Genomic DNA, 24,727 nt, shown 5'->3' with positions numbered 1-24,727 from the left:
GTGAGCACAAGTTGGTGGTGGCGGGGGTAGCTTGCGAAGGTGTCATGGCTGCTGCCGTTGAGCTTAGTCTCTCGAGCAGTGGTGACAGGAGTCTGGAGCGGAGCTGCAGCCCCAATCTCTCCCAAGAGGTGCTCTGCGAAATCTTTCGCTCTCTGCATAGCCTGGTGGGACAAGTGAGTGGCGATCTGGGAGTAGCGGTATGGAAATTATCCGGCCCCTCCCCCCTTTTTTCCTCTAGCGGAGGCGGGGGACTTCGGAGGGCTGCCGGGGACCGGGACAGTGTCTGAGGCCGGAGGAGGAGCCCGAGCCCAGCCGTCTGCAATCGGAGTGAGGATCGCCATACGGGCTTAGTTCAGGATGGGTTGCAGATCAGATTTCCTTGCAACTCTTCTCCCCAAAAGTGAGAGAGTATAGTGTAAGTGAAAAACCTGGCTCCGAGAAGAACAGGCTTTGAGAGAAGGAATGTGTAAAAAGCTTTGTGGGTTTTGGAAGGTGCCCGGCGCTCGCGATCCCCTTTCCTTCAGTGAATTCATTATAGAAATTGATAGGTTCGTACGATCTGAGAGTTTTGGAAAAGGTCTCTCCGCCTTTTTTTTTTGATGACTTGCTTTTAGGAGTCCCTTGGTTTATTTCTTTTTTTCCTTCTGGATGTTTTGTGCATCTTTTATCCTTTCATAGAGGGAAGAAAATAAAAGGAATTAATGTATATACTTCTTGCATAAAGTTGGATGAGTTATCCATGGTTGATAACAGTTTGTATCAGAACTGTTGTTTAATCGTCATTTAAGTATTAACTAATTTAACTGGCTGATTAAATAGCTTCTGCAGAAATGTCATAATAAATTGGATTTAAATAAAAGTACTCCTTACACTCTATTCCGATCAAGTCACTATTTGTTTCATGAAGTAAAATGGAAAGCATACTATAAATGAAAAACAACTTGAAAATAAGTTTGCTTGCTTTTAAAAAGGAAATCTTTTCTCTTGTATCCTGGAATATTTTCCAGTTCAAAAAGTTTGTTACGGGGTTGGTACTAGTGCCCGTAGGAGGCACAGTGTTAACTTCCTTTATGAAGGCAGAACATTTGTCTGATTTGTAAAAAAAAAAAAAAAAAAAATTTAAAATCCTAATATGTTTGTCATTACTCTAAGTTAAAATTTTGTTTGGTGTAACAACAATTATTAATAGATCTGCTAAAAGTTCTAACTTTTGAACTCAGTTGTTTGCCACGGACTTACTAAAATTTTTTAAAGACCTGGGACATTAATATTTTAGTTTTATCACCCAAGACCTGTAATAGTTTCATAGTTTAAGAACGTTTTATGTGCTGGACATTAGAATGTTAAGGTATATTTGTGTTTTAATATCAGGATGAAAAAAGTTTATGCTCACCTATAATTTACGGAAGTTTTATTTTCAGTGGTGAGATATTTTTTTAAAGTAACATTAAGAAACAATTTAAACATTTCTTTTGAAAATTAAATACTGAATTTTGAGATCTCATTTACAAATCTTTATATATATATATTTCATGATTTAAGTTCACTTATGTCACCTGCCAAAAATGTTTAGAGTAAATATTTGGAAAGTTTACGTGACACAGTAAAGGAACCATCTGTACAAATGTCAAGAAATTAAATCATTCTCATTAATTAAATACTAACCATTTTTATATTCTCTGTATTTTGAGATGTATTGTTTAAAAATAAGAATGAAAGCCACAATACTAGTAAAATTGCCCCTGGAGGAAATCACTATTTACTTTTGCAACAAGTTTACAGGATGTTTAAAAAAAAAAAAAGTTTCAATATGCCTAAATTTCATTCTGCATACTATCATTATATTGTTGGCTCTCCTATATACTATCATTATATAGGAAGCCTAAAACTGAATGTTTAAAAGTATTCCATATTTCAAATTTATGGATTTTAACATTACTGCTTGCCTCTGCATGGCTCATTTTATCAAGTTGGAAGCATTTTTTGTTAGCTTGGAGTTTCATACTAATTTTAAGTTTTTACTGAAAATGCATACTTAAGTAGTCCATATTAATGTGAGACTAATACATTTTTGAGTGAATGATTTACAATTACAAGTACAAAAGGTAGAAGTGCAGAGAACTCATTACTAATAGGGAATTTGTTGAATAAATAGTTGGATATACTGGGACAATTTTAAAGTTAATCTGTATCATTATTATGTAGTTTTCTTAAAAAACCAAGTATCTTTGTGTTTAAAAGGCTTACATAATTATGTTAAATTGAAAGGAAAGTAGGATCCCAACATTACGATTTATTTTCTGTAAGTTATTATTTTCTCTAGAAAATTTGATGCTTTATTTTGGTTAAGGATTTGTTTGTGTTATCCCTAAACTCTATTCATAAATTTGTTACCAACTGATTTTAATAGTCTTAGAGGACTGTAGAAATGCAGTAATAGTTTACTTCCATATGTAAGTTGTTGTCTAATGAAATTTTTATGAGCATTAATAGAAATTAAGATTAATGCAGTAATCTAATATAAAACCGTAGTGATTATAAACTAATCTTTGCCAGTACAGCCTATCCGAAACTTCCTATTTCTTTATACTTATCTGATATGTACCTTAAATGTTTCTTGTCTTGTCTTATGCAAAGGGTGGTAAATTTTTGTCATATAGTATTTATTCAGTACAGTACCTTTTTTGGTAACTTTGGATCTCCCGTTCTTTGTACAGTGATTCATATTTTTGTTTTATAATCACAACTCATAACATCTATATTTGAACTAATGTACAATTTGCCTTTATTTTGTTTTAGAAAACATGACTTTTAATAAAAGATTTCTGAAAAAACAATAAACTTAATCCTACCATGCAGTGTATCTTTATAGTATGCTATAAATGCATATCCCTAGAAAAGTTTTTGGAGTTCACCTTTTTTTTTTTTTTCTGGAGGTTCACTTTTATTTGCTTGAAAGCCTGGAGATGGAGGCTTTTCCTCTAAAATATCCAATGATTTTGATATTAATTTTATATGTAGGTTCTTGGTAGTTTTCTATATATAATTTTATTCTAATAGGTCACACATAGCCAACTTATAAGAAGTTTTATATGACAAGCTCTCACACAGTATTAGAAAATACTTTTAGTGAAAGATCTGGCCATTCTATTCAGTCTCTGACCATTTATTTCACTATTGTGGAAGAGTATTTGTTTTTCACTTTAAGATTTCCACAGGTAGATTGTAGATTTTTATTTGAAGTAGATAAACATGTTGCCATTTATCCCTAGACTTTATAATATGTATGAATAATGTTGATTTTTAAATTACTTTAAAATTGTTTAAAGTTGAAAATAAAAATGTGATTCAGAAAATATCAGAGTAGTGATATATGTCAGTTATGTCTTTGTGTACATATTTAACAAAAAGGAATGTTTATATCAGAAGTTCCATAAATGTGCCTCCCCTTCTGTTTAATGGTCTGAGCTAGAAGTACTGAATAGGGCAAGCCTATCTTGGCTCTCATCCAAAGGTTTTAGAAAATGAAGTATCAAAAAAGCCTCATCTTTCCATCGTTTGTGGATGGTTTCACCTGCAAGATGGTCCCATTACACAGACCCAAGAACAGAATTAGAATGAGAGGTCATTGGTTTTTTAATGAAGATTACACCTTTCTTGGCCTTTTAAAATGGTAATGAGAGCATTTTAATGTATCATTAAAAATCTGGTAACTTTGAGCTAAATAGGCATGTTACTCTAAAGTATTATTTTTGTGACATCCCATATACACAGCTTAATCATGTAATTTTTGTGATGTTGCTGGTTTGCCCCTTTGAAGCTTAACCTCAGAGATGATGTGGTGAAAATTACAATCGATTGGAACAAGCTCCAGAGCCTCTCGGCATTCCAGCCCGCTTTGCTCTTTAGTGCACTTGAGCAACATGTTTTATATTTACAGGTAAATTTCTTGTTAAAAACATTAAGTCAGTATTGAGAATAGAAATTAATTGTAGTTAAATTATAAACTAGAGTATTTGTCAGTTCTGTCTTACCACTGTATTAACAGTGTTATCAATAAATGGTTACTTCAGCCAGATTAGATCCAAATCTGTTAATTTATATAGTGATCTGGACAGCCTCAGGAATATAGTCCAATAGGCCGATGTGGCTGTGAAGACTGAATGAATGCAGTTCTATTCAATTCTAGACTTGCACTGAAAATTCAATACAGTTGCATCTATGGTGGGTTATAATTAAGCAATAAGACACGGCAGGTGTGTGTCATGCTATGATAATGATTCCATGCCTTGGGTGAGTTTGGAGGCTCATGGAGTGCTTTCAGTGGTTCAAGAAGTGGCATTATCCCAGCATGACACATCCTGGAGTATCTATTGCAATTAAACAGTTTCAGCATAGTTTTTAAAAAGAAAGTAATTTCTGTGACATTAATGTCTCATTTTAGTAAGTAGCCAGTCACTATTTTATCTTTTCTTTTTCTTAACAGTTTGAAATAATTCATCCTCTATATTAGAAATGAACATTGAGTTATTTATAATAGTACTGTTATATTTTTTAATATTTCTGTTCAATAACTGAACAGTATTATGACCTTGCTGGTTTGCAGTTGAACATCTCTGCAATTATAATTGTTGTTAAGTTTGCAGTTTATCTCTAACCAAAGTGTAAAATATGAAGTGTCAAAAGGTAAGTGGAAGAACTGTTGGATTGGTCATTTTACTGCTATTAAGATGTTCTAAGGTTCCAGAAGAGTCCTTGGTAGAGTAAACAACAGAAGCAAAATTATAGGTATGAAAAAATAACTGGAACATTGACAACTATGGATGTGTTTTGATTAATGGAATAAACATTAATTTTAAGCCCTCTGTTTAGTGACTTTATGGGAAATTTTAACTCTGTTTCATATTGAAATAGTTAACCCTGATATTAATGGACAGAAATAATGAGCGATAGAACTCAATTGAGGCCTGATTAAGAGGGGGGTGGTTTTGAGTAGTATAATTTACATTATACAATTGGGTTGTTTTTTGTTGTTTTTTTAACCCACTCTACTATAGTGATAGGCATATATCTCTTCCCAGCTGTGGATCTTGATAGTTTTTTTTTTTCCTTGTTCATTTTCTTTTTTAAAAATTTAATTTCATGACCCAAGAAGATATCTTGCCATGTCAGGAAAAGCCTGAGTATTCACTCAGCATAACACCTATATATTTCATGTCTATGCTCTCTCCTTCACTTTGGCCAACTGCAGTTTCAAGTGGAGAATCTCCAGTGATACAGTGATAATGCAGGGCTTTGCTGAGTGAGAGCACTGGCTCTCATGTTAAGGAGGAAAAATACTAAGCCTTAGTGTTCTGAGGAGGCATTTGAATGACATGTTAATTAAGTGGCATTGGTGCCAGAGGCTGAGGCTTTGATTTGGCACAAAATAAAAGATGAGTGACAGAATGATTCCCTCAAAGAAAATTTTAAATTTCCTCAGGTTTTCTTTCTTTCTTTCTATCTTTTTTTAACAGATTTATACCAAATGATAATGGTCACAATAGCAGAGAACAGCAAACACTTACATGTGATCAGATCTATGTATACTGACATGCTAACTTTTTATATGTAATTGATATTAAATATTGCATTTACTTAACAGAAATTTATATAAATGTTAAATGTATAATTGATTTTGATTAGTTTGAACCTCTGCAGATGGAATTCTGTTCTTCTCAGCCTTTTTTAGCAAAGCTGCAGCCTCTGATTAAAGAGGAGAATACAACTGTTGTTGGAGAGATAGAAAAAACAGAAACGGGGAACAAGAATGAAGTAAATGCCAAATTTCCCATTAGTGACCTACAAGAGGAAGAAAAGCACAAAGATTGTGATTTAGGAGATGTGAAAAAGACACAGATCCATTATGATCCAGAAGTAGTTCAAATAAAGGCTGGAAAAGCAGAAGTAAGAAGGTTTTATTTGGGGGGGGGTATTATTTTAAATCTTATGCTCAAACTGTTAAAACATGCATACTTATTGTTTATAGATTGACAGACGAATATCTGCATTTATTGAAAGAAAGCAAGCCGAAATCAATGAAAACAACGTCAGGGAATTTTGCAATGTTATTGATTGTAATCAAGGTAACTACCTGGAAGAAGTTAATTTTCATAGGCTTTTAAGCACAGTTTTTAGAGTTGCTCTGATTTTTCATTTGTTTTTAAAAATGAATAACATTAAGTTACAATTTATTTCACAGGTTTATTTAGAAACTAAGGCAGTGGAAATTCTTTCTGTTTAATAAGACTACATTGCAAAAATGAGTTTCGTTTTGGTTATGCCAAAATCAAATAAATGTGGACATAAAAGGGCTAATGTTTACCACAGGTGAAGATTCTTTTTTAAAGTTCCTTTGGGAAATGGAGATGAAGTGTGGGTGGCAGCATTTTTCAGTCTCACTAATAAGAAGGAACTAAGCTATATAAATTTTGAGCTGTAAATATATTTTTGAAATTATGTTAATATATAAGTAAACTTAGTAAAGTTAATACTCCTCAAGAGGGAGCAGTTTTCTCACTACTCCTGAGCTTTCTGAAATGTTTTGTCATGATAAAAGCAATCTGTCATCAAGACTATGGTGTCTTATGCTTTTTTCCTTTCTCTCATAGTGTATACATTTGCTATTTTTCATAAGATTCTCCTTTTCCTCTCTACTTGATGCTATAGTGTAGTTACAGATCTGTAGGTATGCTGTAGAATACAAAATACTGCAAAGCACTGGCATAGATCTTTCTCAGGCATCATAGTAATAATCAGAACAAGTAGTTCTTAGAAAAAATTATGGAAAAGAGTTCCTAATTGGAATGAACATTTTTCTTGTTGCCTCTGACATCTCTTAGCTAATTATTATGAATACAGAATTGTCAAATGAACCTAGAATTGACTCTTACATTGGTACACTGATTCTCTTAATAATGAAATAATACAGGCTCAAGTGGGTCCTAAATTCAGCCTTTTCTGCTATTAACATTATACATGCGTAGACTTAGTATTATTTTCCTGTTAGCTTTTCAGAATAGGTACAGTAGTGGCACAATCTCAGGTACTACAGTCCATCCAACTGCAGGCAACCCATGAGAAAGGGTTTGTTGAGGGAGCAAGCACATGTGTCACTAATGTTATTCCTCTGCTCTCCCTGCTAACTCTATTATTATAAACCACCAGGGGATAGAAATTGACAAGAATTGAAATGCTCAGCAGGATTCCTTGGCCCATTCAATCCCTTGCTGGCTCAAAACAGTGCTAGCAAGAATTGCTGTGGAGAGTGACTAGCACTCACACATTCACTATCTTCACACCATGCTGAATTTCTCACTGATGGGTCAGTTAATCTATATACTTGGAATATAACTCTGGAATGGATGATAGCTTCTTTTTTTAACCCTTAGCCCCATGAAATGGGAGAAAGAATGGAGAAGTGATGGCCCTTTAAACGTATATTGAGGTGTCTCAAAAGAAAAAGGAAAGAAGAAGAAAATGATTCTCTTTAGTACCTATATATAAAAGATGAATTTAGAATTATATTCACACAATTCATTTGTCAGCAGACCTATTTAGGAAACTCAGACTGGAAAAAAAAAAAAAAACACATGAATGTATTGTCATGTGTTAGTGTATTCTTTTGATACCTGTCAATCTGACCTAAGTATAAACAATAGATTTTTTTTTAAATTCCATAGGGAAAAAATTTTCTTTCAGTATCTCTTTTGCCATCTATTTTTTTATTAAAAATCAAGGGAATTTTTCAGGAAATTTACTGCAGTGCATGGTTTTACTTAATGTCATTTTAAATATTATGAAACATTTTTATATTATGTTAACATTTTTCCAGTTTTCCCCCTGGGTTTGTAATTTATCTGTTGATACCTAATTTGAAAAAAAAAATACACTTTTCAACTTAAAAAAAATTGGAACAAATTTTTACAACTTATTTTTCCTAAAATTGCATTTTTTGAAAAGAGTGGTCTGGAAAGAGATAGCTAACTTTTGGTAGAGATTTTTTAAAATCAGCATTGGAAACCCAAGTAAAGTGGAAAAGTATGTGTTATTCTTGAGGTTTTAAGATCTTTTTTGTGTGGAGTTCTGAAATAAAAATGTGTTAAATGTATAATTAATCTTTATTAGATGATCCTTAATTTGATCAGTAAATAATATTAAAATGCTGAATTTTTTTAAGGTTTTTCAGTAAAAGTAATGAGTTCAATTTATTTCTGTGATGAAATAAATGGAATAATGTCTCTTTGGCATATAGAGAATTAAGTGCTCTCTATAAAATAAAATATTTTCTCTAAAGACCCAGATGGTTTGGGGGAATATTGGTATTTATTAAAAATTAAATTGTGCCATTGAGTGCGAAGGACTTTTCTGTATGCAAATCTGAAGATTAGGTAAGATTAAAGATTATAAATTTTAGAGGCGGAAGTTCACTGTATTTTATCCTGTATGAGATGGTGATTTAATTACTATTATTTAAAATGATAATTCTCTTACTAGTAGTATGTTAATATGAATTATTAGAAGTTTATCAAAATCTCATACATTTGAAGTTAAGAATATACTTATACTCATCTAAATTCTCCTTAGAAAACAGTTGTGCAAGAACTGATGCTGTTTTTACTCCTTACCCGGGATTTAAAAGTCATGTAAAAGGTAAGAACCCACTATGTATCTTCATCATTGACAGAAGCTTGTTCTAAATTATAAGCAAAATGAAATATAGATATCACTTCCTATCTAAATTTTGTATATTTTAAAACAAAGTCTTGCCTTCTTACTTGGGTTGATGGTCAGATGGATTTTATGAAAAGAATATGAAATACTGTTAGAATTTCTGACTTTTAAGCCTATTAAATTATATTTCAAAAGTTTCTTAATATAGTTTCTAGAGTTGTGAATACATATGGACCACAGACCAGACCTGAAGGAATTCAGGGGTCAGGTCATAAACCTAACAGCTTGCTCCGAGATTGTGGCAATCAGGCTGTTGAAGAACGACTACAAAATATTGAGGCTCACTTGCGATTGCAGACAGGTAAGCAGAGTGCTGGGTGGTGCCCCATAAATGTACCTTTGCAAATAGTTAAACTCAGTTTATTTAGTTACAGAGTTTCCACTGAGCATCTGCCATGTACAAAACATTGTTCTGGTTGGTACAAAAATGAATAAGCATAGCCCATACTCTCAAGGAATCTACAGTTCATGTGTTTATGTTTACTCTTACACTTCTAACCAACTTGAGACTGTTAGTAGAATGGGAATAGATTCCAAGTAGATCCTGACATTCTCAGTTTATTAAGTCACAGCTGAAAATTAATATAATCTTTTTCCTGCCACCAATTTCTTAACTTAATGACTGTGTCTTATTCTTATCACTCACTGTGCTAGTATTACTAAGTGTGATCCTAGTCCTCAAGGATCTTTCAGTCAGGATAAGCATATAGATCAGTAAATGCCTTAGGGGAAGTGAACTAACATTTATTGAATTAATACTAAGTGCCAGTTACTCTCAGAGTATTAGTCATGTCAACTCACTTAATATTTAACAGTACCCTTGTGCGTTGTTGGTGCCATTATTGTCAGATAATAAAAATGAGTTCAGAGACCTCAAGCACCATGCCCAAGGTAGTAATGACAAGTAGGAATCAAACCTCAGTCATAACTGGCTGCAAAGCCTGAGTCTCCCTCCCCATTTAGTCACCAGATCCTGTTGATTCTATCTTCTAAATATCGCTCAGATCTACCCAACTCTACTTCCACAGCTACTACTCTAGTTGAAGTCACTGTGTTCTCTACCTCGGACTGATAAAAGGTTATCAGTTGGTTGCTCTGCCACTAGACTTCTTCCTCAAGACAAATTCTATACCAGTAGCCAAATTGCTTTTCCTGAAGTTCTGATTTACTGATCTTGCCACTCCCCAGCTAAAAATTCTTTCATAGTTTCCTGTTACCCTTATATGCATACCAAACTTAGTATTTATTCATTCATTCCACAAAAATAAGCCAGGTGCTATTCTAGGCACCGGGAATACATGTGAACAAAAATTCTAGTATATAGATTATATGCTACACAAGAAGAGCTACAGATAAAGCAGCTTGATAAAGTGAAGAGAAGGGATCTTGGGATGAGGGGATTATAATTTTAAGTAGCATGATCTACATCTATAGTTCCAGCCCCATCTCTGGGCTTCCTCACTTCCACTCATTTGGCTGTCCTAGGGCCCTGACCCAGGCTTTCTCTCCTGCCTGCACTTTCCCCTCTTGATCCCAGATGATACAGACTCCCCTTTCATGTAGTCTCAATAGCACTTGGTACTTCCTGTCATCCTTTATAACAGGTATCACAGTTGCGTGTGTTTAATATCTGTTTCCTTTGCTAGAGAGTACGGTCTGCGAGAGCAGACAGTCATATTCATTAACTTTGTGCTTGTGCAGTTTCTGGTACAAAACAGGTACTCATGAGTTTTTAAATGAACAATTGTTCATCTCACCTTTTCACATGATACGCAAAGTACAGTGGGTACAAAAAGTTAGTGTTTAGCTCTCTCAGGGGAAGTCAAGAGATGGTACCCCTGGTAAAGTGACATTTGCACTCTTAAAGGATTAGTTGGGAATATGTCAGCAGGCAGGAGCAAATTATTCCAAAAAGAGGGAACAACATCTGCAAAGAGCACTGAGGCACATAAATTAAGGAATTTCTGAGTCCAGTCTCGCTGGAGTATTTCCCGAGTGGAAGTAGAAGAAGATAAGACTGAGTAAAACTTCAAGGGTAATAAGAGGTTAGCATTAAAAATTAATCCTCTCTCCAATAACAAAACGCATTTTTAACAAAAGAACTGTGTAAAAGAATGGACTAGCTTATTAAGTCTAATAGTATCAGGGCACGGTGACTCAGTCAGTTAAGCGTCCGACTCAAGTTTTGGCTCAGGTCATGATCTCAGGGTCATGAGATTGAGCACCATTGGGTTCTGCACACTGGGCGTGGAGCCTGCTTGGGATTCTGCGCCCCAACTCCCCAGCCACCTCTCTTTCTTTCTGCCACTCCCCCCCACCCTACCCCCCTTGCCGCTTGCACGGGCTCTCTCATTCTCTATATATGTATTTTTAAAAGTCTAATAGTATCAAGTAGTTAATTATGAAAAATCTTTTGAATGCCTGCTGTGCGCCAATTCTGTTTCAGACACAAGGGATACTGAAATGATATAGTTGTAGTCCCTAGCTTCAAGAACCTTGTTATCTGGAAGAAAGAATAATATTGAAGTAGAATGTTATGGTGCTATGAAGGAAGCATATATGGTGGGGCACAAGGAGCCTCCATGTGAAGGCATTTTAGGCAATGCTCCACTGACTCAATGAAGCTTGAACTGGCTCTTGAAAGATACAGAGATGAGCCATAGAGCATTCTAGGTAAAGGGGCAGCAAGAGCAAAGTCAATTAAATACATTACTCATTTTACCTTACTCAAGAGTAAGAATGACCCAGATTCTGAAATAAACATTCTCAAAAAAGAAATCTATTTCTAGAGTTTTCATACTTAACAAGTTGATACTTTTGATATGAAATTTGCCCATATGTTTTAATTGCATAATGGTTATCTAATTATGTATTGTCAGTAAATATCGAGCACCTGTGTAGTTTGTGAACTGATGGTTCCTAGATTTGTGCAGTGCACAAGCTGCACAGCCATACCTAATGAACAAAACAAAATTATGCCCTCCTGGAACTTATATTAAAGTGGAGAAATGGGCAATAAATTAAAAAAAATATAGGGCTGTCAGGTAATAGTAATGGTTTGAAAAAAAATAAGAGAAAGGATAGGGATTACAGTGGGGTGGGATAGGTGGTATCATTAGTACTTTTTAAAGGGTGGTCAGAGAAGTTCTTGCTGGTAAGGTAACTTTTGAGTCCAGACCTGAAGTTGGTGAGAGCAAGCCTTGTGAATATGGAGGTAGAGGAATCACAGGTGTGAGAGTACTTGGCCTACTTGAATAACAGAAAAAAGGAATCAAGTGGCTAGAATGATAAGGGTGTGGAGAGAATGTCCAAATTGTGGAGGACCTTGGATACTACTGTAAAGGCCCTGGTTTTTAATCTGAGTGATATGCAAAAGTACTAGAAGGTTTTGAGCAGAGAAATGACACTCTCTGACTACTACGTTTTAAAAAGGGTCACTGCTGTATTGAGAATAGGCTATGAGAGCAAGGTAGAAACATGGAGACCAATTTGGAGATGGTGGAAGTCTAGACAGAATGGTCATGTTGTGGTGTGAGAAATAAGAGGATTTGGAATATAACCATAAACTGAAATTTGAGTAATCTTAATTCATCTTTCCCCTCCACAGAAAGGTTGTTAGGTAAGAATTATGATAAAGCTCCTCTTTAATATTATTTTAGGTTAAAGGAGGAAATGGGGCATGTAAGGAGAAACAGAAATGAAAGAAAGTGATAAATACATACAGCAGTCACTGAATTGGACTGAATTAGGTGTCCCTATGCATTTTCCTCTCAAGTAACTATCCAAATCTATCAGAAGTACACACTGTTCTATACAGGAACTCTTCAGTAGCTTGTAATGAATTTACAAGTAAAACTGGCAAAATAGGAAGCATAAATGGGGCTGGAGGAGAGGTGCAAAAGAATACTATACCCCACGGTGTGTAATATTGAAAGTGTGAACTAAGGATTTCGTTTTATTTTACTCTTGTTCATTATCTTCTCAAGCTTAAATATTTCCCATTCCTCTGCATAAGTATCTTCTTTGCATGTTTGTTTGTTTTGTTTTTTGTTTTTTTGTTTTGGAGAGAGAGAGAGAGCAGTGGGAGGAGCAGAGGGGGAGAGAATCCTGAAGCAGATTCCCCACTGAGCAGGGAGCCCGACACAGGGCTCCATTCCAAGACCCTGAGATCATGACCTGAGCCAAAATCAGGAGTTGGCTGCTTAACTGACTGAGGCATCCAGTGCTCCTGCATGGAATTTTAAGAACAGAATTTGTAAGAAGAATTATTCAATAGTATTTCAGAATTTTTTTAAATGTATTTAGGTGGTCCAGTGCCAAGAGACATTTATCAGAGAATTAAAAAACTTGAGGATAAAATCCTGGAACTGGAAGGAATCTCTCCTGAATATTTCCAATCTGTAGTAAGTATAAGTATCCTTTAAAAAAAATCTGTATCTATTTATATAGAGAGAGTTTATTTCACGATGCTTCATCATGTTCATTTATCTGCTTACAGGTGAAATGCCATTTTAATAATTCAACAATGAACATAGTCCTATGTGGGGAGTTACCTAGTTTTTTAAAAAATAGTTTTTAAAAATGTGATTCTAAACATTGTATTATTTGTAGACTCACCTTTTTTTTTAATTGTATTTTTTAAAATATAACATATTTAATATAAATAAACATATTTATTATCTGTTACCCAGATTCTCAAACTGGAGCCATTTCCATAGCATAATAAATCAACCTAGGTAGTTGTCAATCCTGTCACTATGAACATGCTGTCTTGTAGAACAAAGGCTTCCTTTGGGACCCTGCTCTGTCAGTTACCCTTCTGTCTCTTTAATCCCTCCCTGTCCACAGACTCCTTCCCTCAGCTCACACATGTTTGCTTCTCCATACTAGACAAACACCTGAATCTGCCACCCTATCTTTTTCTTTACCTTAACCACCAAACTTTTTGAAAGACTAGTCAATATTTGTCTAATTCCTCATTCTAGCACTTATTTATTCATTCATTCTTACTCTCTTTTCCAGGGACATTAAGAAACAATGTTGTGCTGATAAGTCTCTCTTTGTCGCATCAGCAGGTTTTAGACAAGCGATCCTGAGCTGATTGTGTTATTTTCCTCAGTCTTTTGGGGTGATTATACATAACACCTGCCTTTTCTGAGGATTAGTTTTCTTTCTTTCTTTCTTCTTCTTTTTTTTTTTTTTGGTTATTTTTAAATTTTATTTCTTTATTTTTGGTTTTCTTTTTTTAAGCAGCACCATGTTAAAAAACTAAATCATGTAAAAGGGAACAAAATGTTTTAATTTACTAAGTTTTTAGTGAAAATTTTACTAAAACTCCTATCTGAGAAACTATGTAAAGTAACTCATTAGCATGAATCATTATAAGTCACTGGTAAAAATAAAATTAAAATTATTTTAGGTGTACCAGCAGTTTTTCCAAAGTGGCAAACTGGGTATTAGAGTAAGGTACAGAAAAGAAGTATTTCCAGATGAAGAAGGCAGGTAATATAGCAAATGTGAGCAGTGAAACCCAAAGATGAAAAATTTAGAGAAAGAGTTTCAGTGATTTATTCCCCTCAAATGAGGTTTACTAGAGTTCTAAGGGCTGAAGCAAGGATTAAATGAGATAATACCAGTCAAGCACTTAGCACACTGCCTAGCACATGGTAAAACCTCAGTAACCATTAATATTTATTTAGTTTCAGAAACCACATATGAAGTAGCTGTATAAATGTAGATAGATCTTACAGTTCCTCTGGCTCTCAGTTGTCTAATTTAGATTTCTTGGTTGTACTAAATAATTACAAAGATCTTTCCAATTTTAGGATTATTCTTTGAATGTATCTTCCTATAAAACTTGGTGAAGTATGCTTTTTCTTATAACAGTCTACTAAACATTGTTCCCATTCAAGCTGCCTTAAATAATCCCTAGGCAGGTTACTTTTCTAGTTCAATTTCATACTTTGTTAATGTAGTCCTTGTTAACGTAGAATTGATCTTACAAGAAAGAATCACAGTATTAGATGCCCCCAGAGAGATCTTGCTTCTTCATTAGTGTCTTTGATTTTGACTTACAAAGCTTAACATCTACCTGTTATTGAACTTGGTTAGCGAAAAAACAGCCCTTCAAATCATTATCTTGTTTTTGGGGAATCTCTTATACACAGCATAAAATGTTTAGAGTATTTGGTTGGAGGTAAAATAGTCAGCTTATAGAGGACCTTAACTGCTATACCCAGAAGTTTAAAATATTTAAAGTTTAAATGCTGTTGAAAGCATTTGAGCAGGAAGGTAACTTGAGCACATTATTTGGAAGATTTATCTAATACTGTTCTGGAAGGTAGATGAGAAGGAAGAGACTAAGATTAAGGAGACAGTATTATACTAGCTTAGATGTGAAGTGAGATCCCGAACTAAGGACAAGAGAGTGAGAATAGAAAAGATTAATGCAGGAGATAGTAGGAAATAAAGTTGACAAATACTGATAATTGATTGGCTGTGGAAAGAGACATAGAGCAAGGGTGAATCCACTTTCTGATTGGAAAAATTATATACCATCATTGACAGAAATAAAATCTGGAGGAGATACTTGGGGAGGAAATGTGAATTTAAAGTCCTATCAGGATATGCAGATAGAAATATCAGGTAAGCTTTTCAAGAGTAGGACTTGTATAATTGGGAGAGTCTGTAGAGGTGATGGTTAAAACACAGAATAGGTAAGAGCACTAAAACTATCAGAGGCCTGAAGTCTGCAACTCAGTGACAGTGTAACTTCAGCAGCTGGCAGCATTACAAATTAGCATTACAAAAAAAACCAGAATTGTCCTGGATGTGTTGGGTTACCATACCTGTAATAAAACTGGCACTTTAAAAAAATAGTTAATTCTATTAAACAATATATATTTTATTAGAAGGATCACTTTTGGATTAGTATTGGAAATGACATGTCAAGTCAATAGTGAGCTGCAAGTAAGCACAAAACACTGAAAAGCTTTAAGCATTCAGATTAACTCTGTCCTCAAGGCCTCTGAATAAATATGGCACAGGCCCAAAGGGAAGGAAGATCTCATAGTCACCCATCCATAATAGAACAAATGTGCTATCTTTAGAAGCTGCACTCCTTGCTTGCAGTAGATCCAGCGCTAGGAATGTCCGTGCGCATGAGAGGAGTTATACACATACCCTGCAGAGGACGTAACATGTAATTTATCACTCTTACTATCCTCATGCTGGGAGTACATGTGTGGCAATTACATATTTTTACATATCTTTTAAAGGTGTGCAGAAAAGACTATATAGGCTGTACAGTCTTCTAGCTTCTAAAGTTAGTAAGGAAAATTTGAGCCCATTGAATTTCTTAAGGATTGAATTTTTGTAGAAACTGAATTCTGAACTCTAAAAAGATTTTAAATGAAATGTGTTTAATTCAGATTGAAATGTAGGTGAACTCTAAACACAGGGAAGACTCATAGTTGAATAGAGATTCGTTATGGGTAACATTAAATAAAGCACAGCATATGAAAAGGGAAAAGCTAACAGGAAAAGTAAATTGTATTTGGTTCATAGAACAAAAGCAGACTGACTATATGAATTTCTTTTCAGTTATGAAACAGACATAAAACCAAAAAAATGTATATAAAACAGGAATTATAACAAAGATTAGTGTTTTGTTGCACCTTTTAATGTAATCATTTTAAGGAACTTTACTCTTCACATTTAACATGGAAAGACTTGAATGTGGTAATGTTTAAACATTTTTAAGGGCCTGACTTAATAAACCATTTAAAACATACAATCCTTATGAGTTATTTCCAAAGAATTACTTACTGATTTTAAATTATGACCCTTGAAACAGTAAATATAACATGTTCACAAGTACATTTTTATAGTACTTTGTTCATTTTGTAGCATTTATCACTTATAATAATGTTTACACATCTGTTTTTCACACTATATTTTGAACCTCTGAAGGACAACTATGTGTTCGTCTTTGAACACATAGACCATAGTAGGCATTGAATAAATATACAAATGAATAGCTGGTAATTCACTGTTGGACTTGTGAAGATCAGTTAACTTTCTTCTAAAGCACTGACTAGGTAGACTCTTAGCTCTAGTCTATAATGAGGGAGGGGAGAATCAGCTGCATGTGCACAGGCCCACGTGTCCAAGTACATGGTGGGCCTGAAACACGAGGTGAGAGCTGGATCTGGGTGGAAAATTAAATTGCAAACAGATTTTGGAGGGCCTTGAAGGGCACACTAGCCAGTGTCACTAGTGCACAATTAAGTTTCTGAGAAAAAGAAACCTGTAATTTAGGTTCCTGTATGGTGGCATTACGAACTCTGAGTTGGAGATTAGAATTTAGGAAATACCATTTTCCACACTGGGGAGAAATGAAGATCTGAATCAGGGTGGTGGGATGGGACTCACAGGGAGAAACTATTTAAGACACTACACCTAAAATAAGCCCCAGAGACCACGTTTTACTGTTTTCAAGGGACTGAATCATTGATGTCCTTATTCTCCTCATTCTGATACTTCTCAGTTTGGCTTTGTGATATGATAATAATCTGATTGCTCAGTGACATGGAAACTATCAATATCTTATAAACTCTTAGGCAAACAAGGGGAAGTATATTTTAATCAGGTGTGTAAAAAGGCACCTCTTGGAAAGGTAGAAGACTGAGAAGCCTTCTGACCAAAATTAAACATTAAGCCCTTAACCTGCCTGTGGGCCCCATCACAGGTAGCCAGATCAGTTTGGCAAAGGAAGGAACCTGTTTATATAAGCACCTTTCCCCCCATATTTAATAATTCCAACACTTAATGATTTCCCACTTACTGTAACTACTGATAAGAGGCATATCTTGAAATTCTTTGAAACACTTTTTGACACAAAAGGAAATGTGAATTTTTACCTTCCCTTCTAAATCCCAGTGGTCAGAAATGTTCATGAGAACATTTTGCCGCCTACATTGGCAGTTTCTTTGTCAAATATACCAATATGCTAATTTGCTATTCTGAATTTTGTGGTTCTGTGAGACAAAGGACAAAATCTAAAAAGATTCACTTGGTCAGGGTTTAAAAGGTTCAGCAGCATGTCAGCAAGAATGTTGTCCGCTTAAGTTACAGACATTTTTATTCAAAGTGACTTAAACAGTGCTTCAGTGTTAATACTATGTACTTTTAATATCACTGTTTGGAGGGTACCTTCCAAGATACAAGAAGGCAGATGTCAGTGGCAGCTAGCGCTTGCTGAGACTTACGGGCTTTGTTTCTGCCAGAGTTCTCTGTGTTTTGCTCAGTAGTCTGTAAATGAAAATTGTGTAGATTTTCTAAGCATTGATTGCTTACTTTTTTTCACTCTTAATCTAGAGCTTTTCTGGAAAAAGAAGAAAAGTTCAACCACCTCAGGTAAGTTACTGAATTCTCTTTGTGGCTTCTGAAGCAGTTTGATTAGTTTTATACCTCCCTTATTAATAAAAGTTCTTACTCTGGTTGCTTTTAGATCATACCTGGCATTTAGGACTGGGGAAAAGGGGGGCAGCATAAATTTATGAACTTGAATTAAAGAAATAATTTTATTTGAGGGGCATGGAATGATTCAGAGGGGCCAGATATGAAAGTGTCCAGATATAACCTCAGAACAAAAGGTTATCAGTTACAAAATGCTGAAAAACAGTAAATGCTCAGGTGATTTACTCCCCCCCTTTTAAAAAAAGATTTATTTATTTATTTGAGATAGAAAGAGAGCACAAGAAGGAGGAAAGAGAGCACAAGAAGGAGGGGCAGAAGAGGAGGGAGAGAGAATATCAAGCAGACATCCCCCAACCCCCACTGCTGAGAGCAGAGTCCAGAGCCCTGTGTCCGTGAAGTTTGATCTTATGACCCTGAAATCACATGAGCTAAAACCAAGAGTCTGACATTTAATTGATAGATGCCCCAGCAGCCTGCTGCACAACCCTCCCACCCTTTTAAGTAATCTCTACACCCCGTTTGGCAGTCAGACTCAGGACCCCAGGATCAAGAGCTGCATTCTCTATCTACTGAGCCAGCCAGGCATCCTGTCCCCCTCCCTGCTTTGCTGACACTAGCAATTAGCATCTAAATAAAAAAAGGATGTTTGGGCGATGTTGACTTCAGCCCACCACTGTCCATAGAACTACTATATTAATTAGTTGAATCTCAAATAGTGAGGTTCTGGTAGCTATAAACGGCAGTAATGTGAAATTAAAGTTGGAGAACACTTTGAAATTTTTATTTATTTATTTATTTTTTCCTTGAAAGATTTTACTTATGTATTTGACAGAGAGTGAGAATACAAGCAGGGGGAGCAGCAGGCCTGGGGAGAGGGACAAGCGGGCTCCCCGCTGAGCAAGGAGCCCGATGCAGGACTCCAGGACTCCATCCTCGGACCAGAGCCGAAGGCAGATGTTTAACCCACTGAGCCACCCAGACGCCCCTTTGATTATTTTTTTTAAAGATTTTATTTATTTATTTGACAGAGATCACAAGTAGGCAGAGAGGCACGCAGAGGGAGCGGGGAAGACGGCTCCCTCCTGAGCAGAGAGCCTGATGTGGGGCTCGATCCCAGGACCCTGAGATCATGACCCAAGCCGAAGGCAGAGACCTAACCCACTTAGCCACCTAGGTGCCCCGCCTTTGATTTATTTTTTAAGAGTAGCATACTACTTATTTTTTTAATTGTAGAATTTTGAGTATATTTTTGAGAGCATCCATTTTTTCCAGGAGAGTTAGTTGATTTGCAGTTGATCCATCAAAAGAGAATTTCTAGCAGTTAAGCTAATCCTAAAGTTTAATTTTTTTATTGCTGATTATGAGAATAGTTGGTTAAAGAAAAAGTTTTTACAGTTCTTTCAGAGAGTAGAGAGGTCCAGATCTTTGTCATTAGAAAAGAGAAAGAAATATTAAGTTATTAAAATCAATAACTTAATAACCTTAGTTTTTTATTCCTTTAAGTTTATGATATAGTCAACATATATAGTTCAGTTTAAAAATTAGTCTCATGAAGGAAAAAAAAGACATTTACCATATCTTAGATGTAGTTCATTTAGCACTTTATCTGCATTAAGATACTTCAGAGTCATATTTAGCAATCTGTATTCTTGTTGTTTACAGCAGAACTACTCACTGGCTGAACTTGATGAAAAAATTAGTGCCCTCAAACAAGCCCTGCTCAGAAAATCAAGAGAAGCAGAATCCCTGGCTACTCACCACCTTCCCTGAAAAACTCTTCTCATTCTTGTCAATTGACTTTTTATATACGTGTAACTTACCCTGCAGTTAATTCAATGGCTATGTGGTCATCAGTGTAGCTTCCCTCGGGAGGCAGTGTTTCTTTTCATGTGAGTCCAGCGTGCAGCACGTTATCTTCAGATATTCCAGTGGATTTTGAAATGGTTAGGCATTAAAAACAGCATTGTCAGTATGTGTTCCCTTCTGTTTTAAAGGAGGTATTCTGGAAATTGAGAAACTTAAAGTGAAAGCACATCTGTGTGTGTGTGTGTGTGTGTGTGTGTGTACCACAGAAAGCAAGATTTATTTTGAATAATAATATTTAAAAGGACTTTATATTTGTAACATCAGCGTTAACCAGTTAATTAGTTTAAATCCAATTTTGTACATAAGAGGCATTCACAAAAATTTATCAACTGAATATTAAATGAATGCATACACTTTTTTTAAATGTCAGTTTTAATGTAAATAAACAGTAGATCCCACCTTTATTCCCTTCCTGTGTGTCCTTGAGCAAGTTAATCTCTTTCTGCCTTAATTTCCATATCTACAAAACAGGAGTAATAATAAAACCAAGAGTTGTCATGAACAGGTGAGATCATGCATGCACAGCTTTTGAAACTGGCCCATGGGAAGTGCTCAGTAAATGTTAGCTGTTACTACTGTATAAAACCAAGTCTGTCTTGGAAAGTCTTTAGCTGTCATAAACGTCCCTCTCTCAAGAGCCTTACTTTTTTTAGTGTTTTTAGTTATGTCAGTGTATGTATTTCCATAGTTGCAAATTAAACATTTAATAAGATACAGCTACAGTCAAGGAGCAGATATTTAGGTCAAGAATTGTTTGGCTGCAAGAGATCAGAAATCTACCTAAAATAGCCTGTAAATAGGAAGTTGTTAAAAAGAATCAGAAATCCAGAATTTAACTGCAAGAAGTATAGCCGGACATTGTGGTGTCTAGGAGGTCATCAATAGTTCATCTCTTTCTCTGTGTCTGCAGTGGCCTCTGGCTGTTTCTATGTCTAGTTCTGTCTCTGTCTCCTACCTTCCTTCTTTTCTGCTCGCCCTCTTCCTGTGTCTCTTTCCCCCTCTCTCTCTCCTTTGTTCTTTTTCTCTTACACCCAAGCATCTATGCATCTGGTTTATTCTATGTGGACTCATTCCTCTGAAGGCCTCTACATCATTGCTTCTCCACACAGGGCAACATGCTAGCCCTATCTCCATAGCCTTGGCATTCATGCCTTTGAGTTGCCATGGTGCAAACTCAGCTCTGTAGAACCTCACAACTCCACTGACCCACTTACCTCTTGGTATCTCTTAGCTCAGCTCCTGAGACTGAAGCTCACTCAGCGTGATAGGGGTCTCAGGCAGTTGTGGCCAGGATGACGGGGCAGGACCTTCTCACAAAAATAGGCAGTATGCATGCAACCTCACGTAAGCATTTGCAGAAGCCTTGACAGTGGAGTCACCTGGTAGAAAATGGGGGTTTTTGAATCATTCCCAAGAAGTGGATGTGGACTAGGTATATTCCCTGAACATCTTTATTCTCTGCAGAACAACTCATCCTTCAAGACACAGTCTCGCCTGATGTGATCCAGTTTTAGAGGTGAGCTACAAGCGGCTGCTCCTCAAGTCTCCATCTGGTTGTCGTAATCACCATCCTGCCTGAATGGCCTCCTCTTGGGGGTATCAGCACATTTTACTACCACCACGCCAAAGATACAATAGGAAAGACGTCATAAAAACGATCAATTAGAGAAAAAGGTTGACAGAGGTAGGAAAAAAATCTAGAAAAAAGGATCAAATAGTGGTCACTAGTCTGCCCTTAAATAAATGTCCCGAGTCTGTTTCTTGACCCTCTTGGCAGTAGAATAAATTACTAAATCATGCCTGATGGTCCCAGGATCTGTCCATTAGAAGGATTTCCTTTTCCCATCATCCTTCAGGCCTTCTGAAAGGCATTAGAGTTGACATGTCTCCACTTCAGTAAGTATTGTCTGGGACCAGCATCCTTTCTACTTGAGTCAGAACCTCCAGAAGAGACTAGGACCAACACCATACTGCTTTGAGTTGGTATAGGTGCCTTGTTCTTCTGATAACTGCCCAGAATTTTAGTGAGCTTTCAGCCATTGTCTTTCTTGAGTAGTACATCCTTGACTAAAAGGCAATGCCAGGAATTTCTGGGGTTAAGCCTGCTTCCTTGATTACCAGGCTACCTTAATGACCATTCTCTCAGGATTTTTGTTATTTTGGCTCTTCTTAGACCCATCGTTCTTAATGGCTTTGTCCTCAAGAGAATAAAGGAGGCAAAGTGGAAAAAGGCTGCAGAACAGGAAGCACTTCTTCCATAGTCTAGCCCTAAAAATCCCTTCCCTCCACAGATTACATTCCAATCTAAGGAAGTGATTTACTAGGGGTCAGGAGTTAGCATAGGTGATAGTAATCAACATGTTTATCCTGCAGAAAAGGGCTAGGTTTCACAGGCTTTTGTAGTTACTGCTAGATATCTTCAATTGCTAGGCTCCTGAGCCCTGAGCTGCTCCAAATTCATGAGGAGTATCTGAACCTCACCTTCAACAGTCTTAGTAGAAAAGACTTCCCTTTATGAAACAGATACATAAGCCCTGTCTTTCTCTATCTGCTTTTAGCCACACAACCTGGTATAGAAGACTTTTCACCACTGCATTTTAATCACACCCACAGGGAATTAACCCACTCCTACATTTCGACATTTGACAACTTTTAAATCTGAAGCTTTGTCTTTACTGACGTGGTTTGGGGTCCCAAGAGTTTTGGGACAATTGCTTAGCTACTGTGCTGTCTGTTACCTCCTTTCTACCAGTTTTCCATGAATAGGGAATCCTTTCTGCCACTCCTGTCTTTGCCCCATCCCTCTGCCTTGACTCCACAGCTAGTTCTTCCTTTTCACTCAGAATCTGTTACTTGCAATCCCATTGCTAGCACTAATTTCTGTTTTAGGAATTTGTTGTTTTCAAGAAACAGAAACCCAACTCTAACTTAAGTAAAGGGGTTTTATAAAGAATATGAGTAATTAAAGTTGTAGGAAGTTCAGCCAGATTTTGTCACCATCTCCCCCTCACTGGGTCATGTTGTCTGGATTCTGAATATCCTTTTCATTTTGCTTGACCTCTCTGAAAATGTCTTCTTTTCTGCTGTTTTGCAATCTAGTTTTGCGTAAGACTTTGAGGTCTGTGGTGCTGCTATCTCTGATCTAGCTCTTTGGCTCTGGTGCCCCGTATTTGTTTATTATGATTCAAAATCTGAAAAAAGAGGAATTTATATTCAAAACTGTCTACCCCTGCACCAATTACCTGTGGCCTGAGTGTTAGAATATCTAAGAACAAAAAGAGGCACATGCACCCAGTCCTTTGAGGAATGAGGGGAACTTCCAGCAAAGAAAGCATGGGCCAAAACTATGCCCCTGTGATCCAGGCTGATGAAAAGTCCTGTGATCTAGGGCTTTATAAAGTTTTTAGTTCTCTAAGAAATACTCCCCTATCGCCATGACTTTATCTGAGATACTACATGGGTCCACTGAACAAAATTTTAGCTCTAGGTTTCTTTTTTTGAGCAGTTTTAACTTTATAAAGATTGGTATTTCATGACTTTTAGTCTTAATATTCTCCAATGAATAAAGAGAAAATGTGCTTTTAAAAACAGAATAAAATATCCTTTAATTCCCATATAGGTCCACTGGACCCTTTTATAACTCTAAGATACATTATGGGATCTCAGTGATTTAATTCTTCCTACATATTTTCAAATATTTTATTTCATCATCCCAGGAATTATTCAATCATTACTAATCAATTATTTCCAACTAGACTTTAAAAAACTAAAATAGTAAGGAAATGGAAAAATGATGGAATACCCTAGAAGAAGAATGTCATAGTATGTAATAGTAAAATAAATGATCATCCTTCAGTTTTCATATAGCATTGCCCAAAGTATTGCATTATATTTCAAGAAGATACAAAAATTTGGAGAGACACGATCTTTAGAATTTATTGTTTGGGTTTTTTTTTTTTAAGGCTTCTGGTTGATTATAGTTAATACTTTAGAATTCTTTGTTTTGATACAGTGGCAAGTAGAAGGAAATTAACAGAATTTCTACAGTTATTAAAGGAATCAAAAAGTAAATGCAGAGAGAGGGCAGTACTTGACACCCTAATATTGCTGATGAGATTGGCATGCAAGCAAAATCTCAGACTATGAAGTCTAGGTTGTATACTCTATTTTTTTTTAAATTATTTTTATCCTATTTTTAGTATATTCATAGACTGTATATTCTAAATCTGTTTTCTCAAACTTACTAATGGATGAGTGAACCATATATTTCTAAGGACAGTTAGAAAATCTGGTATTCTCATCCACTTACTCAACAGGATGGGCTTCATCATGCAAATTTTACAAGGACCTGGACCATCTAATTTTGCTAAATGGGCAGTGTGGCTATATTCTTTCACTTTTTATGATGTTTATGCACCAAAATTTACTTGATACAATTCTTAAGTTGAAAAATGCTGGGTGCCTGGGTGGCTCAGTGGGTTTAGCCGCTGCCTTCGGCTCAGGTCATGATCTCAGGGTCCTGGGATCGAGTCCCGCGTCGGGCTCTGTGCTCAGCAGGGAGCCTGCTTCCTCCTCTCTCTCTCTGCCTGCCTCTCTGCCTACTTGTGAT

The 24,727-nt window shown here is 36.0% G+C and overlaps 1 protein-coding gene across 11 annotated transcripts; it reads left to right on the top strand.

Moving 5' to 3' along the window:
• Positions 1 to 2: 2 nt before the first annotated feature.
• LOC101691025 (MAP3K12 binding inhibitory protein 1) lies at positions 3 to 24,290 on the top strand. Of its 11 annotated transcripts, none has more exons than XM_004773332.3 (9): positions 3 to 128; positions 3,821 to 3,940; positions 5,722 to 5,946; positions 6,029 to 6,125; positions 8,626 to 8,691; positions 8,921 to 9,073; positions 13,078 to 13,175; positions 18,151 to 18,189; positions 19,915 to 20,522. In XM_004773332.3, exons 1-9 carry the CDS (start codon positions 45 to 47, stop codon positions 20,020 to 20,022), a joined length of 990 nt encoding a protein of 329 aa, XP_004773389.1. In that variant the 5' UTR covers positions 3 to 44; the 3' UTR covers positions 20,023 to 20,522. The 11 variants fall into 11 exon arrangements, with proteins under 11 accessions (XP_004773389.1, XP_044923581.1, XP_004773388.1 ...); XM_045067646.1 differs by having other exon boundaries at positions 5,701 to 5,946; XM_004773331.3 differs by having other exon boundaries at positions 40 to 173; positions 19,918 to 20,522.
• Positions 24,291 to 24,727: the final 437 nt, after the last annotated feature.

Source organism: Mustela putorius, unplaced genomic scaffold (assembly GCF_011764305.1).
Source record: "Mustela putorius furo isolate JIRA1106 unplaced genomic scaffold, ASM1176430v1.1 tig00003898_pilon_pilon_pilon, whole genome shotgun sequence".
NCBI classification, from domain to species: domain Eukaryota; kingdom Metazoa; phylum Chordata; class Mammalia; order Carnivora; family Mustelidae; genus Mustela; species Mustela putorius.
The sequence above is the reverse complement of the archived record's forward strand: the minus strand, read 5'-3'. Positions and strand labels throughout refer to the sequence as shown.

Coding starts and splice junctions, on each gene's coding strand:
- LOC101691025 (XM_045067643.1), top strand. CDS start 45: ATGGCTGCTGCCGTTGAGCTTAGTCTCTCGAGCAGTGGTGACAGGAGT. Junction 198..3,820: donor GTGGCGATCTGGGAGTAGCG/GTATGGAAATTA, acceptor GCCCCTTTGAAG/CTTAACCTCAGAGATGATGT. Junction 5,947..6,028: donor TAAAGGCTGGAAAAGCAGAA/GTAAGAAGGTTT, acceptor TATTGTTTATAG/ATTGACAGACGAATATCTGC.